This window comes from Bufo bufo, chromosome 1 (assembly GCF_905171765.1).
Source record: "Bufo bufo chromosome 1, aBufBuf1.1, whole genome shotgun sequence".
Lineage (NCBI taxonomy): Eukaryota > Metazoa > Chordata > Amphibia > Anura > Bufonidae > Bufo > Bufo bufo.
Genome location: NC_053389.1, coordinates 21,031,062 through 21,048,361, shown reverse-complemented (window position 1 = coordinate 21,048,361; position 17,300 = coordinate 21,031,062). Strand labels below are relative to the sequence as shown.

The 17,300-nt window shown below is 41.1% G+C and overlaps 1 protein-coding gene across 2 annotated transcripts in view; it reads right to left on the bottom strand.

Annotated features, from left to right (window-relative positions):
• The window catches only part of LOC120992226 (B-cell receptor CD22-like), a 61,550-nt gene that overhangs the window by 33,551 nt on the left and 10,699 nt on the right, over positions 1–17,300 (bottom strand). For both annotated transcript variants that reach the window (XM_040421082.1, XM_040421075.1), the window contains 3 exons: positions 10,500–10,790; positions 9,431–9,545; positions 1,470–1,506 (listed from right to left, as the gene is read on the bottom strand). In XM_040421082.1, coding sequence (XP_040277016.1) covers positions 1,470–1,506; positions 9,431–9,545; positions 10,500–10,790 — 443 coding nt within the window. The remainder of the gene's footprint in view (positions 1–1,469; positions 1,507–9,430; positions 9,546–10,499; positions 10,791–17,300) is intronic.

Genomic DNA, 17,300 nt, shown 5'->3' with positions numbered 1-17,300 from the left:
AAATCCCTCCAGCAACTAAAAGCAGCCATGCACCACCACCCACAGAATCGAGAAAGAGCTATCAATCTGTCAATCCTTTCCATGTCCGGGCCAGATGAGGTTTCCCGTGTTGAGTCAAATTAAGCCGCAGGCTCCACTCCTGGTCAGTCAATTCCTTTAAGTTTTAGCTTTGCAACCATACTCCCCACGAAACCCAAAGACTTTGGTTTCCTGGAAGCTGCTCGGCGGGTCATGGGAATAACGCAGCCGGATCACCTTTCAGCATCGTTTGTGGTCGGAACTACGACGGTATCTGATTGTCTTCGAACCTCCGACTTTCGTTCTTGATTAATGAAAACATTCGTGGCAAATGCTTTTCCTGTGGTTCTTCTTGCGCCGGTCCAAGAATTTCACCGCTAGCGGCGCAATGCGGATGCCCCCGGCCGTCCCTCTTAATCATGGCCCCAGTTTAGAAAACCAACAAAATTTTTGGCAGCACTTGCACTTTATATACAAGTAAGTATACAGGAAAAAATGTTTCCAAACATTTTTTCCTCTACAATCGATTTTATCTTTGGTTTTGTGCGTATTATTGTCAGTCTGTAAAAGTGGCATACTACTCGGACAACATCGTTCCCAGCAGCGACCTGGGAGTCCTAGATGCATGCAGACACCCTCCCCATGCTGTTCCTGAACCATTTTGGTGGTGTTTCCATCAATTTATGAACTTTTCCTATGAACCAGGCACCCTCCCCTCTGGTTTAATGCTCGGGTTCTCCCATTATACCCTAGCATCCCGATGTGTTCGGCCAGAGCACCCGAGCACCTGAGCACTCGATCAACACTAGTATTTTCCCATTTTCATCTAAAACAAAGCTTTAATATTTATATTCGTGCTATGCAATTCTACATTATCCCTGAAAGGCCAGTGCAGGGAAAATGATGAAATACTCAGAGGATCTCCTCTCACCAGACATCATAAATTAAAGGGGTTTCTCCATCTGGGACAGCGATGGCATGGCTTTAGGATATGCCAGAAATAACTGTCCTTTGGGACCCGCTCCTATCTTTAAAATGAAGTGAGCAGAGGGCACGCTGTGCATGTACAGCATCCTATACAACCACTGCTATTGGACTCTCAAAAGTAGCCTAGTGAGCAGGCTTGGGTATCTTCTGAAGACCCATAGCGTTGGGTGGATAACAAGTCACATGAGCTCGGCCACCTCTACAGTTACCACTATAGGACTTCTGATAATAACATGTTAGACTATTTTCAGAGGTTCCATAGTGGCGAATCGAGGATGTGCAGCTTGTTCTCCCTTCACCTTGGGGCTCCATTATGAAATAGGAGCAGGTCCCAGAAAGAGGACTTTTTGACATTGATGGCCTATCCTAGCGACAGGGGAACATTTCTATAAATGTATTGATTTTTCTCCCAAGAATAAATCTACTTGTTACATTACATGAAATACAAATATATAAATTCTTACCTCTGTTTTCTTTCTCGGGAGCAAAGACTTGCGTTTCCTGTGTTAAAAATGATAGATATACGTACAATAGTATTAAATTGTGACACCCTTCCAGAGCACCAGTACACCGTGATGTGCTATATATAGTCATGTAATTCCATTGGGGGAGATTTATCAAACTGGTGTAAAGTGGAACTGGCTTAGTTGTCCATGGCAACCAGTCAGATTCCACCATTCATTTTCTAAAGGAGCTGTCCAAAATTAAAGGTGGAATCTGATTGGTTGCTATGGGCAACTAAGCCAGTTTATCCCTTTTAGTAACATTATATATATTTATACACATACACACCATATATTTCTGCTTATAAGATGCACCTCTGTTTACTAAAACAGGAAAGAGTTACTTTGTATCAATTACATCAATTAACCTATCAATCAATGCTCATTCTTTTTGTAATACCATCGGTTATGCTATATTAAGCAAATCAATCAGCCCTCAGTACATTTTAAGTGTACTTTCACATTAGCGGCAGGGGAGTCCGGCAGGCTGTTTCGGTGGGTGAATAGCCTGTCGGATACGTCCTGCCGCTAGTTCACGTGTGCCCCAGGACTCCCGCTCTGTCCCTATTGACTATAATGGGGGCAGGGAGGAGTTCTGGCGGTAGCATGGCAGCGCACGGCAAGAGGCAGCCGGACTAAAAGTACGACATGCAGTACTTTTAGTCTGGCTGCATCTTGCCGTGCGCTGCCGTGCTGCCGCTGGAACTCCGCCCCTGCCCCCATTATAGTCAATAGGGACGGAGCGGCAGTCTGGGGGCACACGTGAACTAGCGGCAGGATGGATCCGACAGGCTGTTCACCCGCTAGAACAGCCTGCCGGACTCCCCTGCTGCTAGTGTTAAACTAGACTAAGACTGTATTTAAGACTAAAATGCACCCTTTTTTATTAACCCTTTCAACATACGCTTCTTCCATAACATATTTCTTTCTCAATTACTAACCTGTACAAATTCACATTATAAAACGTATACAATAAAATTCATACATATTATAACCTTCCTTACAGTTCTAACCTACGCTGTATGTATAATGCTAATTTACCAAAGCCTGTAAACTACAAGACTGCATAATTCTCTGCCAAATCTCTCCTAGCATCTCTTTGTTCCTCAGTATGTCCCTCCATAAAAATGTGTGCCTTCATTATGTTATCTCAGATACCTTACTTTTTTCTTAACCTACACAGAGATATGCAACATAAACTAATCATTATATATATATATATATATATATATATATATATATAATTTTGCTACACTGTCAAGAGATGCCTATCTTATGTAAGTCTATGGATGACCCACTTATGGATGAGATGCAATGTCCAACCTGTCAAGGGTTTTGCTAGCATATCATGATATTGCATTGAATAAGATTTTTGGGGAATTGGAATCATTAACCAATTGTAAGAAAAAGTAAAAGAGGGCACATCTGTTAAAAGGGAGTAGGACTGCATTGATATGCTGGGTGAGTCCCCAGAGTTATTAGCTGCTGATTTATAATTTCTCCTGAATGCTTGCACTTTCTGTGAGTGCTGTGTGCAGAATCTTCTGTGTATCCTGTAATATACACTGCCTGTCCAAAAAATTATTGCCACCTGGATTTAACTAAGCAAATAGTTATGAGCCTCCTATTGGATAATTACTGCATGGGCGATTATCTTTCAGCTGGCAATAAGTTATTTAACCCCAACTGGTGCAATGAGTTGTTTCTCATTTCCTAAACAACCATGTCGAAAGACACATCTCGTGGTCGGGCAAAAGATGTTAGTCTATTTGAGAAGGGTCAAATCATTGGCATGCATCAAGCAGAGAAAACATCTAAGGAGATTTCAGAAACTACTAAAATTGGGTTAAGAACTGTCCAACGCATTAATAAAAACTGGAAGGATACTGGGGACCCATCATAATCGAGGAAGAAATGTGGTGGGAATAAAATTCTGAATGATGGTGATCGGCGATCACGTAAACGTTTGGTGAAATCAAATCAAAGAAAAACAACAGTAGACCTTGGGGCTATGTTTAATAGTGAAAGTAAGAGCATTTCCACATGCACAATGCAAAGGGAACTCAAGGGATTGGGACTGAACAGCTGTGTAGCCGTAAGAACACCACTAATCAGTGAGGCAAACCAGGAAAAAAAGGCTTCAATTTGCTATGGAGCATAAAGATTGGACTCTGGAGCAATGGAAGAAGGTCATGTGGTCTGATGAGTCCAGATTTACCCTGTTCCTCGTGCTTTGTGGTAGCGAATCGATTTAACTTTGAATAGTTTAAAAAATAAAAAATAAATCATACTTACAGATGTAGAAGTGTTAACACACAAACTCTTAACTCAAATTTCTTAACTCATCGCGTTATCTTGAAACAAGATGTTTGCTTAATGCATTTAGTTTAGATAACGCGTCTCATAAAGCATGTGTGTTAACTCTACTACATCTGTACCTCCTCCATTTGCTTTCAACGGGCCGGCCGCCGTCATCTTGATTGAATATCTCGGACGAAATCCTGTGCACGGTGACTTATGACGTCACCACACCGGCTGGCGTGATGACGTCATCTCGGGCCGTGTGAGATCTTCAAGCAAGATGGCGGTAGCCGGCCCGTCAAGGGCAAATGGAGGAGGTGAGTTTTTATAAACAAAAAAAAATTATGTTAATTTTACAGTTTTTACACTCAGATGCCACAATCATGTATGAACACGGCATCTAAGGGGTACAATGACGGGCATCTGAGGGATACAATGACGGGGGCGGCGCTATCGCAGCTCCCTGTCATTGTACCCGCTACTTACAAAAAAATGCGCTTCGTGACAAAGTAATTCGGCACAAATCTAATTTTTTGTCAAATTTGGCAAAGCAGACAAATTGAATTTTCTAGTATGTGAACCATTTGGAATGATATGGATTTCTGCACAAATTGGTCATAAAATAACACTAATAACACACAAAGAATTAAATGTTACCATGTTTTTATTGAACACACCATGTAAACATTCACAGTGCAGGTGGAAAAAGTATGTGAACCCCTAGACTAATGACATCTCCAAGAGCTAATTGGAGTGAGGTGTCAGCCAACTGGAGTCCAATCAATGAGATGAGATTGGAGGTGTTGGTTACAGCTGCCCTTCCCTATAAGAAACACACACCAGTTCTGGGTTTGCTTTTTACAAGAAGCATTGCCTGATGTGAATGATGCCTCGCACAAAAGAGCTCTCAGAAGACCTACGATTAAGAATTGTTGACTTGCATAAAGCTGGAAAGGGTTATAAAAGTATCTCCAAAAGCCTTGCTGTTCATCAGTCCACGGGTAAGACAAATTGTATAAATGGAGAAAGTTCAGCACTGCTGCTACTCTCCCTAGGAGTGGCCGTCCTGTAAAGATGACTGCAAGAGCACAGCGCAGACTGCTCATTGAGGTGAAGAAGAATCCTAGAGTGTCAGCTAAAGACTTAAAAAAGTCTCTGGCATATGCTAACATCCCTGTTAGCGAATCTACGATACGTAAAACACTAAACAAGAATGGATTTCATGGGAGGATACCACAGAGGAAGCCACTGCTGTCCAAAAAAAACATTGCTGCACATTTACAGTTTGCACAAGAGCACCTGAATGTTTCACAGCAGTACTGGCAAAATATTCTGTGGACAGATGAAACCAAAGTTGAGTTTTTTGGAAGAAACACACAACACTTTGTGTGGAGAAAAAGAGGCACAGGACATCAACATCAAAACCTCATCCCAACTGTGAAGTATGGTGGTGGGGGCATCATGGTTTGGGGCTGCTTTGCTGCGTCAGGGCCTGGAAGGATTGCTATCATCGAAGGAAAAATAAATTCCCAAGTTTATCAAGACATTTTGCAGGAGAACTTAAGGCCATCTGTCCACCAGCTGAAGCTCAACAGAAGATGGATGTTGCAACAGGACAACGACCCAAAGCATAGAAGTAAATCAACATTAGAATGGCTTAAACAGAAGAAAATATGCCTTCTGGAGTGGCCCAGTCAGAGTCCTGACCTCAACCTGATTGAGATGCTGTGGCATGACCTCAAGAAAGCGATTCACACCAGACATCCCAAGAATATTGCTGAACTGAAACAGTTCTGTAAAGAGGAATGGTCAAGAATTACTCCTGACCGTTGTGGACATCTGATCTGCAACTACAGGAAACGTTTGGTTGAAGTTATTGCTGCCAAAGGAGGTTCAACCAGTTATTAAATCCAAGGGTTCACATACTTTTTCCACCTGCACTGTGAATGTTTACATGGTGTGTTCAGTAAAAACATGGTAACATTTAATTCTTTGTGTGTTATTAGTTTAAGCAGACAGTGATTGTCTATTGTTATGACTTATATGAAAATCAGATCACATTTTATGACCAATTTGTGCAGAAATCCATATCCTTCCAAAGGGTTCACATACTTATTCTTGCAACTGTATTTTATTCCACTGACAATTGCTGACTATCCCTGGTCTCCGTGGTGGCAAGGGACCATTGAGGACCTTGATTGGCTGCAGGATAGGCAGAGAGACTACTCTGAGCCAAATCAGATGCTATTCCTCAGACATTTCCCCCTCCCCATCTTACAGCCACAGAGAAAGATACTGCAGCTGCATCCCCCTCTGCCCCCTCCTTGGCTAGAATCTAAAGTTTTTCAATAGGGGATATTCTGCATTTCCGTAACAGAAATCAGTTCCATTTATCTGAACAGGGTTGTTCTGGTGGAAAGTACTTGGATTTCTGTAAACCTCAGTCGGACTATTGGGACAGTTGTGAGACAGAAATTTCTGCAGAAATTTCTTTGTATTAATTTATTCCGGGAACATTTTTTTATTCACTAACAGAATGGTTTTTGCAGGCTAAAGAGATTTCTTAACATTTGCATGGATCCTGCAGACAGGGCAAGAGGTGCTTCCAGGGGTGAACCTATCATCTGTGCAACTGCAGAGTGGCCCAAAAAGAAAGCGGGCCTCCTGCCACAATGAAAGCATCGTCCTACTGTCCATCGGATTGCATTTAAGGGACTGAATTGATGAGTTTCAAGGGTTATAACTAGTGGATTGTTAGAGAGAGTAACATAAGGGGGCAAACTGTGATCAGGTAATGCAGAAGTCAAAGCCGAAGTTCATTTGCAATCACTTGTTCATCATAATTCTTACTAAAGGAGGAAATTATGAAAACTTGACCTTTGTTCATTGGTTACATGTTGCACAATGTTTCCATCTCTCCTTCTGTAACCATAAATAAAATATGTACACTAAAGTGATGACACGTACATTCTAAAGGAGAACCTGATGGGCCAAAAAAAGGTAAAGTGTTTGTTAAAAAAAGTTCTGTTTTCTTTCCAAATAAAGTGTCATCCCTATACACGACCTGTGTCTGATATTAAGGGGTTTCTGTAACTTGTTAGATGAGGAAACATTGTATCTTGCTTGTATTTGATACTTGTATTGGGGCAATGAAAATAACATAGCAGGGCCTTCTCACCTCTATCCATAACTCTGAACATCTTTGCCGGATTAATGTGAGACAAGGTTAGGAGGGGGTAGGGTTATGACAGATGGAGATAGGAATACTTCTTTTACTTAAAGAGTCTTTGTCAGCATGATCAACCCACAACATACAGCTTGGTAGGGTTGATCATGGTGATAAAAGCTATACCTTTATTATGACCTTTGCCTGAAAAAAAACACATTTTTATTTATATTCTAATGACTTAACTGGAGCATTGAGTGCCCAGCCAGAGCCCTCGTTTGTTAGACCCCCTTTCAGCTGTAGTACTTCCCCCCTTCCTCTTGATTGTAGACATCAGGTGAAGCCATATCTTCTTGTGCCTACTCTACCAGTCTCAGCACTTGTTCTGTGTTCTTCTGCTACTCTCCAAGTGCTGAGACCTGTCATTTGTGCTTCTCTATATCTTTTGGTCTCGACGCTTGCTCAATGCAGCAGGAGAAACATTGCTCAAGTGCCAAGACTTGGAGATACATTGCAAACACAGATGACAGATCTCAGAAATTCTTCTGTGTTCTCCTTCTGCTCTCTAAGTGCTGAGACCTGTCATCTGTGTTTACGCTGTATCTCCCGGTCTTGAACTGTGTTGTATCTCCTGGTCTCAGTGCTTGATCAGTGTATCTCCTGCTGCACTGAGCAAGCGCCAAAACCAGGAGATATAGCACAGCACAGATGACAGGTCTCAGGGTTTGGACAGCAGCAGGAGAACATAAAACAAGCACTGAGACCAGGAGAGCAGACACAAGAAGACATATCTGGCGCTGTCAATTCATGGAAAGTAGGGAAAAACTGAAATGTAGGGGAGTGACAAACAGGTGCTCTGAGGGCTTTGGCCAACCCCTCATTGCTCCAGTTAGGTCACTAGCATGTAAATAAAAATGTGTTTCTCAACAATAGGGCCACAGATATTCAGGTATTGTTTTTATCAGCATGATCAACCCTACAATAGAGTTGATCATGCTGACAGAGGCACTTTAAATTAGGCCAAAACAAAACAAGACGGTATTGCATGACGGTATTACATGATTTTTTTGTTTTTCTGCTGTGGCTTCCTGCAACATGGTTTCCAGTAGGGGAAATCTTGGGCAATTGTGCTGACTAGATTGAGATTCTTTATTCAAAAAATCTACCGGTACATACAGTACAGACCAAAAGTTTGGACACACCTTCTCATTCAAAGAGTTTGCTTTATTTTCATGACTATGAAGGCATCAAAACTATGAATTAACACATGTGGAATTATATACATAACAAACAAGTGTGAAACAACTGAAAATATGTCATATTCTAGGTTCTTCAAAGTAGCCACCTTTTGCTTTGATTACTGCTTTGCACACTCTTGGCATTCTCTTGACGAGCTTCAAGAGGTAGTCCCCTGAAATGGTCTTCCAACAGTCTTGAAGGAGTTCCCAGAGATGCTTAGCACTTGTTGGCCCTTTTGCCTTCACTCTGCGGTCCAGCTCACCCCAAACCATCTCGATTGGGTTCAAGTCCGGTGACTGTGGAGGCCAGGTCATCTGGCGCAGCACCCCATCACTCTCCTTCATGGTCAAATAGCCCTTACTTTCAAAGTTTTCCCAATTTTTCGGCTGACTGACTGACCTTCATTTCTTAAAGTAATGATGGCCACTTGTTTTTCTTTATTTAGCTGCTTTTTTCTTGCCATAATACAAATTCTAACAGTCTATTCAGTAGGACTATCAGCTGTGTATCTACCCGACTTCTCCTCAACGCCACTGATGGTCCCAACCCCATTTATAAGGCAAGAAATCCCACTTATTAAACCTGACAGGACACACCTGTGAAGTGAAAACCATTTCAGGAGACTACCTCTTGAAGCTCATCAAGAGAATGCCAAGAGTGTGCAAAACAGTAATCAAAGCAAAAGGTGGCTACTTTGAAGAACCTATAATATGACATATTTTCAGTTGTTTCACACTTGTTTGTTATGTATATAATTCCACATGTGTTAATTCATAGTTTTGATGCCTTCAGTGTGAATCTACAATTTTCATAGTCATGAAAATAAAGAAAACTCTTTGAATGAGAAGGTGTGTCCAAACTTTTGGTCTGTACTGTACGTAAAGGTCAAAATTTATTTCTGTATAGTATTTTTGTTATTATTTTAGTATAATATGTATTGTTTTACTTGCTGAATGCTGTTGTCATGTAGTGTGCCCTTAGTAACCACACCGTCAGACGTGACTCAGCCGGTCATATCCAAGCTAAATTAGTGCAGTCAGCAGAGAAGGGGAAAGTGGCCTGGAAACCTTCATACCATATTATTCCCCAGATCAGGTTGTACTCAGTTTTCAAAAAATTTAGATTTGCTTTGTAACATCATGACATAAAAAAAGAATAGAAGTTTCTGATATTATATTTTATAAAATTAATAATTGCTTGTCTGATTATACCATACCTCCAAAGGACGAAAACTATTGCCAAAAGTAAAATCACACAAATGACTCCAATAACTGGTCCAATATACTGATTTGCTGTCTCGCCTGCTTTCTGGTCTGCTACATTTTGGCCTGCTGTAAAAATATTTAAAAAAAATGATCTTATTGTCAGCAACATCTTGTCACATTCACCATCATCATTATTACCATCTTTGAGGTTTTGATAATCAATCACAGGTCTGACCTATCGGATGTCAGTGAATCCAAGCTATTGGCAGCTAAGGATCAATTATATTGACAGAATGGCCGCCATAAAACGTAACCTTTATTATATTTAGTCATTACCAGACAACCATGGAGATCATATTGTGAAGGCAGCTATAGGGTGGGAAAACCTCTCCCTAGTCACATGTACAGACCCTGACTTCAAAACGGATGGCCACCCTGCTAAGAGCCAACTGGTGGTAGGAAACTCCTGTTCATACTTAGGAATGCCGTGTCAGGGAACAAAAAATATCCAAAAAATAGGATACAGTATATGTCACTCCATGGCAATTTGAATATCACCCATTAGCCAAATAACTAACAATAAATGTCCTCTGATATTGGACAATATCTGTCTATAATTTTTCAATACAATGGTACCTTCACATAACTTGTCACCAGATAACCTCCCATATACTAGATTGCAGAGGTGTGCGGCGGTGATGGATACAGTCACTCCGATAGTCTGTTCCTCTGCCGAACAGACTCCTAGAGATACGTGCCCCAAATATGAGGAAACGTTTAGGGAAAGCTGGAAAAAAGTTCCACCTTACTCTCAGTTTTAGGCTACACAACTAGTGCTCTTAAGGGCTCTCTGCTAGTAGGCTGTTTCATGATGAGATCTAACCCCAAGGCAATAGATGCCCTCGGGTAATTGCCCTGTTTGCTTTAATCCAGCTAGGCTAGAGAACTAGATATTAGTGGAGATTAATGCATTTTTATTTTTAGGTTCCACCAACTTTGATATTTACTTTGCCACTTTTTGTATCTGGGGCACGGTAACACAACAAAGATTACATGATCCATATATAGTATAATACTTACCTTGAATTGTAATTTTGTCCAAAGCTATTACTATTTTCCCTCCAAAATAGGTCACTGTGCACGCAATAATTAAATCTTTTTCTGCTTCAGAAGGTGTGTAGGTCAGTTTAGATGTAGCTTTCCACTTCCCATCTCCAAGGTCGGAATTTTCTGTGGCATAAGGACCAATGAGGTTCCAGTTGAAGGTAGGTGGGCTGGAAGCACAGGTATAATTTGCCATACACGTGATTGTTATAGTTTCACCAAGGGTTATTTCCCCGGGGATGTATAATATTGGATCTGGTGGGCGTTCTGTGGAGAAGATTCAAAGTCTGTGTTATAATGATGGAAGTAAATCTGCAAAGACCCAGATACACACCTACAAATGTCATATGTGCTACTTAGTCTAGTTTCACATTTGCGTTTATCGGATCCGGCAGGCTGTTGGATGAGTTCACTGGATCCTGCCTAGCCAGATACAACCATTCACTGCTGGACCCCATTGACTACAATGGGATTCGGCAGTGATTTATCCAGTTGTTTGCATGAGTGCCGGGTTTCGGCCGGACAGACTGAAAAAAATTTCATATTTATTTTATTTTTTAAAATATTTTTATTGTTTTTTAACAATAAGAGCATAGGTACAAGCTAATGGTGATGGACACGTATGTGTGTCACACAACATCACCTTACAGTCGATATAATAACAAAGTTAATAACATAAACATGTGGAGATCTGTGCTATACATCAATTGCGAATCTTGCACTATATGGGTTATGGTACCCATGTGATTAGAGTCACAGAGGAATTTTCCTAAAGTCCTGCCAAGGTTTCTAGAGGGCGCTGAAGTTTCAATATGAGTGGTTTTCCCATGCAGACATTTCTTCAAACCTGTAAATGGAGTAAATTTTATTAAGCCAGTGCTCATTGGGAGGAAGGTCATGGGTTAGCCAATATCTGGGTATCAATAAGCAAGCTGCCATCCAATTTTTTTTTAACAGTTTTAGTGGCAAGGAACTGATTAAATGTGAGTGTAGTCCCAGGAGAGCAAATTTGGGACAAGGGGAGAAAGATGTTTTGCAAATTAAGTTGCAGTGTTCAAATATTTTGGACCACCATAACATAATTACAGGGCAAGTCCACCATATGTGATAGAACGTCCCTTTTCCAGATTCACATCTCCAGCATACGTCAGAATCCGAGGATGAGAAACGGCATGTTACTTCTGGGGTTTTATACCATCTAGTAAAGATTTTATATCCGTTTTCTTGGATTCTGACGCACCTGGAAGAAGAATGGGGTTCAATAAAGAGGCTGTATTGATCCTCTACATTAAGTGGCATACCCAGGTCCTTCTCCCAAGATCCGATAAAGGAAGGTTTAGGCATGTTAACAGGAGACATGAGTTTCCTGTAAATGAGGGAGATAAGTTTTCGGGGGGGGGGGGGGGGGGTTGTACAAATAAGGCTTTCGAACCATGTTAAAGGTCTGAGCATATCGCTATATTGGACATTTTTAGAGATAAAGGACCGGAGGAAAGCTATGAAAAATATGGATGGAGTGACAGTGGTAAAAAGGCTTTGGATACTCTGTCAATCCTTCAGTTTACCATCTTCATCAAAAAGGGAGATCACTGGTAGTGTGGAGTGTCTGAACAAGGGTGGGAGGCTTTGTGCCAATTCTGGCGGAGCCAAATTCAGAAGTTCTCTCACCTGGATAAGGGGGGAGGGTAGGGGAACTGCTAAGGACGATTTTTGAAACTTATTCCTAGCTTCTAGGGTGGCCCTAATATTTAGATTATGTTGAATATGGTGTGGGAGGGATTTTTTAGGTTGAATTAGAAGAACTCTAAACGATGAGAGGAATAAAGAGGACTCCATACCAACCCAAGATTTGGATGGAGTTTCCCTAAACCAGTCTACGACTCTAGACATCAGGCTGGCCAAATTATAGGTCTCTGGGTCAGGTAAGTTAATACCGCCTGAGGATTTGGGTCTCTGTAGGATATGGAAGCTAATACAAGCTTTTTTCTTGTTCCAAATGTAGTTACGGACATTCCTGTTAATAGACTGAAAGTATGAGTTAGGGACAGGGAGGGGCAGGACCTGTTGTAAGTAGTTTAATCTTGGCAAGACCAGGGAGGTGAAGAGTTTTTTTCGGCCAAACCAAGAAATTGTTGGAAAATACAAATTGTCAATTTGGGATTGCATGGATTGTAGTAGAGGGATATAATTGAGATTGAACAAATTGGAGAGATCCGGGCCAATTTTGACTCCCAAATAAGTGATGGTGGGTGAGTCCCAATTAAAGGGCGAGGTTGAAGCAAGTTTATATCTGGTATTTGGTGGCAAACCTATAGCTAGGACGTGGGATTTTTTCATGTTAATTTTAAAGTTAGATAGGGGGCTAAACTTTTCTAAATGATCATAGATACGGGGTAAAGAGATGGAGGGGTTGGTAGTAATAAGTAAAAGATCATCAGCAAAAGCAGCAGCTTTATGTTTGTGGCCTCCTAAATTAATGCCTTCGATCAAAGGGTCTTGGCGAATGGCTTGTAAAAGGGGCTCCATGATCAGAACAAAAATCAGCGGGAATAATGGGCAACCTTGGCGAGTGCCATTTTTGATGGGAAAAGGAGGGGAGAATGTGTCATTTACCACCACCGATGCCGAGGCATTAAGGTACATTGAGAAGACCGCCTGTATAAAGGGGTCAGGAAGCCCAAATTTCATCATGACGAGACGCATAAAGTCCCAGTTGACTCTGTCAAATGCTTTTTCGGCATCGGTGCTGACAAGGACTAATGGGCAAGATTTATTTTTAGCATAGAAGATGGCATTTATAATTCTTGTTGAATTATCTTTACCTTCCCTACCACATACAAAGCCTGTTTGGTCATTATGTACTAGATAGGGGAGTAACGGGGATAAGCGGTTAGCGAGGATTTTAGCCATTAGTTTTAGGTCCAGATTTAGTAGTCAAATGGGGCGATAATTTTCACAATAAGCGGGATCTTTATCTGTTTTGGGTATAATTGTGATATGTGCTTTGGTCATATCTTGGGTTATATGAGTTCCCTTCAGGGATTGGTTAAAGAGCAAAAGTAGAGGGGAGCGAGGATATCAGTGAAGGTACGGTAGTATATGGCCGGGGGCTTTGTTTTTGGGGAGCTGTTTTATGGCTTCTTTCACTTTCTTAAGTGTAAAAGGGGATTCTAGGGAGATCTTTTGAGAATGGTTCAAGTTTGGGAGAGATAGGGATTGGAGAAATTTTTGGGTTATTTCTAGATGAGAGGGTGTCTCTGTATGGGGAGTACTATTATGGATGTTATATAAAGTGTGGTAGAAGTCTCAAAACTGGGAGGCTATGTCCTTAGTCTTGGTAACAGTCTCTCCTCCCTTGGTATGCAATTTACATATATGGGTATGAGATCTCCTTTGTTTTATCCTGTTCATCATAAATCTCGATGCTTTGTCTCCATGGGCAAAAAACATAAATTGGGAGTTGAGAAAATGTTTGGCTGAGGTATTGTTTAAAAGGTTTTTTAGTTCGGATCGAAGTCTGGTAAGTTCCATTAATTGTGTGTCCGAGAGGGTTTGTTTATGTTGGGTCTCTAATTTTTTAATATGAAGAAGTAAGGTATCTATTTGGGCCGATCTCAACTTTTTTGCATACGAGCCTAGACTGATGAGTTGTCCTCACATAAAGGCTTTATGAGTATCCCAAAGCAAGTTGGGGGAGGTTTCTGGGAGGGCATTCAGAGTGAAGAAGTCTTCTAGGACGTTTTTTAGCTTGGAGATATAATTTGGGTTGGAAAGGAGTTGCTCATTGAGTCTCCATCTAAATGTTCTGGGCGGGGGTGTTGTAGGGGAAATTGAGATGAATATAGGGGCATGGTCGGACATGTGGATAGAGTCAATGCAGGGGTCTTTACATATTTGAATATGCTCCTTAGACACTAATAAGTAATCAAGTCTTTGATAAGAGCCATGTAAGTTCGAATAAAAAGTATAATCCTTTACTGATGGATTTAATATTCTCCAAATGTCAACCAAGTGTAGTTCCGTTAGTGAATTATTAATTGTGCGGAGTGCTCGTTTGGATAGAGCAGATTTACTAGTAGAAGAATCTATAGACGGAACTAAGATAACATGTGGCCTGGTCGACATTTGGGGCATACAGGGAGTGCAGAATTATTAGGCAAATGAGTATTTTGACCACATCATCCTCTTTATGCATGTTGTCTTACTCCAAGCTGTATAGGCTCAAAAGCCTACTACCAATTAAGCATATTAGGTGATGTGCATCTCTGTAATAAGAAGGGGTGTGGTCTAATGACATCAACACCCTATATCAGGTGTGCATAATTATTAGGCAACTTCCTTTCCTTTGGCAAAATGGGTCAAAAGAAGGACTTGACAGGCTCAGAAAAGTCAAAAATAGTGAGATATCTTGCAGAGGGATGCAGCACTCTTAAAATTGCAAAGCTTCTGAAGTGTGATCATCGAACAATCAAGCGTTTCATTCAAAATTGTCAACAGGGTCGCAAGAAGCGTGTGGAAAAACCAAGGCGCAAAATAACTGCCCATGAACTGAGAAAAGTCAAGCGTGCAGCTGCCAAGATGCCACTTGCCACCAGTTTGGCCATATTTCAGAGCTGCAACATCACTGGAGTGGCCAAAAGCACAAGGTGTGCAATACTCAGAGACATGGCCAAGGTAAGAAAGGCTGAAAGACGACCACCACTGAACAAGACACACAAGCTGAAACGTCAAGACTGGGCCAAGAAATATCTCAAGACTGATTTTTCTAAGGTTTTATGGACTGATGAAATGAGAGTGAGTCTTGATGGGCCAGATGGATGGGCCCGTGGCTGGATTGGTAAAGGGCAGAGAGCTCCAGTCCGACTCAGACGCCAGCAAGGTGGAGGTGGAGTACTGGTTTGGGCTGGTATCATCAAAGATGAGCTTGTGGGGCCTTTTCGGGTTGAGGATGGAGTCAAGCTCAACTCCCAGTCCTACTGCCAGTTTCTGGAAGACACCTTCCTCAAGCAGTGGTACAGGAAGAAGTCTGCATCCTTCAAGAAAAATATGATTTTCATGCAGGACAATGCTCCATCACAAGCGTCCAAGTACTCCACAGCGTGGCTGGCAAGAAAGGGTATAAAAGAAAAAAATCTAATGACATGGCCTCCTTGTTCACCTAATCTGAACCCCATTGAGAACCTGTGGTCCATCATCAAATGTGAGATTTACAAGGAGGGAAAACAGTACACCTCTCTGAACAGTGTCTGGGAGGCTGTGGTTGCTGCTGCACGCAATGTTGATGGTGAACAGATCAAAACACTGACAGAATCCATGGATGGCAGGCTTTTGAGTGTCCTTGCAAAGAAAGGTGGCTATATTGGTCACTGATTTGTTTTTGTTTTGTTTTTGAATGTCAGAAATGTATATTTGTGAATGTTGAGATGTTATATTGGTTTCACTGGTAAAAATAAATAATTGAAATGGGTATATATTTGTTTTTTGTTAAGTTGCCTAATAATTATGCACAGTAATAGTCACCTGCACACACAGATATCCCCCTAAAATAGCTAAAACTAAAAACAAACTAAAAACTACTTCCAAAAATATTCAGCTTTGATATTAATGAGTTTTTTGGGTTCATTGAGAACATGGTTGTTGTTCAATAATAAAATTAATCCTCAAAAATACAACTTGCCTAATAATTCTGCACTCCCTGTATATATTAACCAAGGTGTACATACACTTGTCAATATAACCTTTGAGTAATAAATATCTGCCTTCAACATCCTGTAGATGGGAACAATATTGGAAGGGTATGTTTCTGCTAAAACCGATGCTGATCCCTCTAGAGGCAGAAGAATTGGAGCCGCAATGGAACCATATAGGAAAGTTGGAGTGAGACAGATCGGGATATCTTAAAATGGGTTTCTTGTAAGAACAGAATTGAAGTCAGTTTTTTTTTTTCATAAAGGATAGTATTTGACATCTTTTAGAAGGCGAATTAAAGCCTTTTACATTATATGATTCGATCTTAAGATTGGTCATCATTTCGGTTCAAAGAGATCCTGATCTGATCCCGCATAAGTGGCTTCCCTTTCGGCCGGTAGGGCTGGTTCAGAAATCTCTGTGAAGATTCATTTAGACATAGAATGGAATAGCAGGTCCACAAAATAAAAATAGTAACAAGTGGGGTATTGACGAAATACCATAGTAACATAACAAACATTAACAAATGCGCGCATGCGCTTACTTATACAATATTGACCATGGGGGTAGTGGAAATCAGGATTATCGCCCTGATATATAGTTATCGTCAAACATAAAATTGAATTGGAAAATAATCAAATCTTAAAGTAATCGAAAAACAATTGAGAAATAATCGAAAGGGGGGAGTATATAGGATTGACTGAGGAAGGAAGGTTAAATCGAGAGAGGACTCGAGGATTAGCAAGGAGAAGGGAAAGAAGGAATGGAGGAGCTGAGGAGAACAGTGAGTATGGATAAGTGGCCCATATAAACCTATAGTCCACAGATACTTAATCTCCCATAGGCAGACGTCTCAGTGTAGTTAAGGAAACATCTCTTCTTTGCTTGCCCGCTCTAGGGGTGCGTTGTTTCTCCCAATGATCTGCAGCAGGTAAAATCGGGAGGGAAGAAAGGTCTTGTACTATGTCCCAATTCTGGATGTTTAGTGGGCTGATGTTCAGATGGTCGCATACTTGATCCTGGTCTGTGAAAGATGAAACAGCCATCCTGGGACTGTCACGACCATGTTTATGGCCATGACTCCTTGGG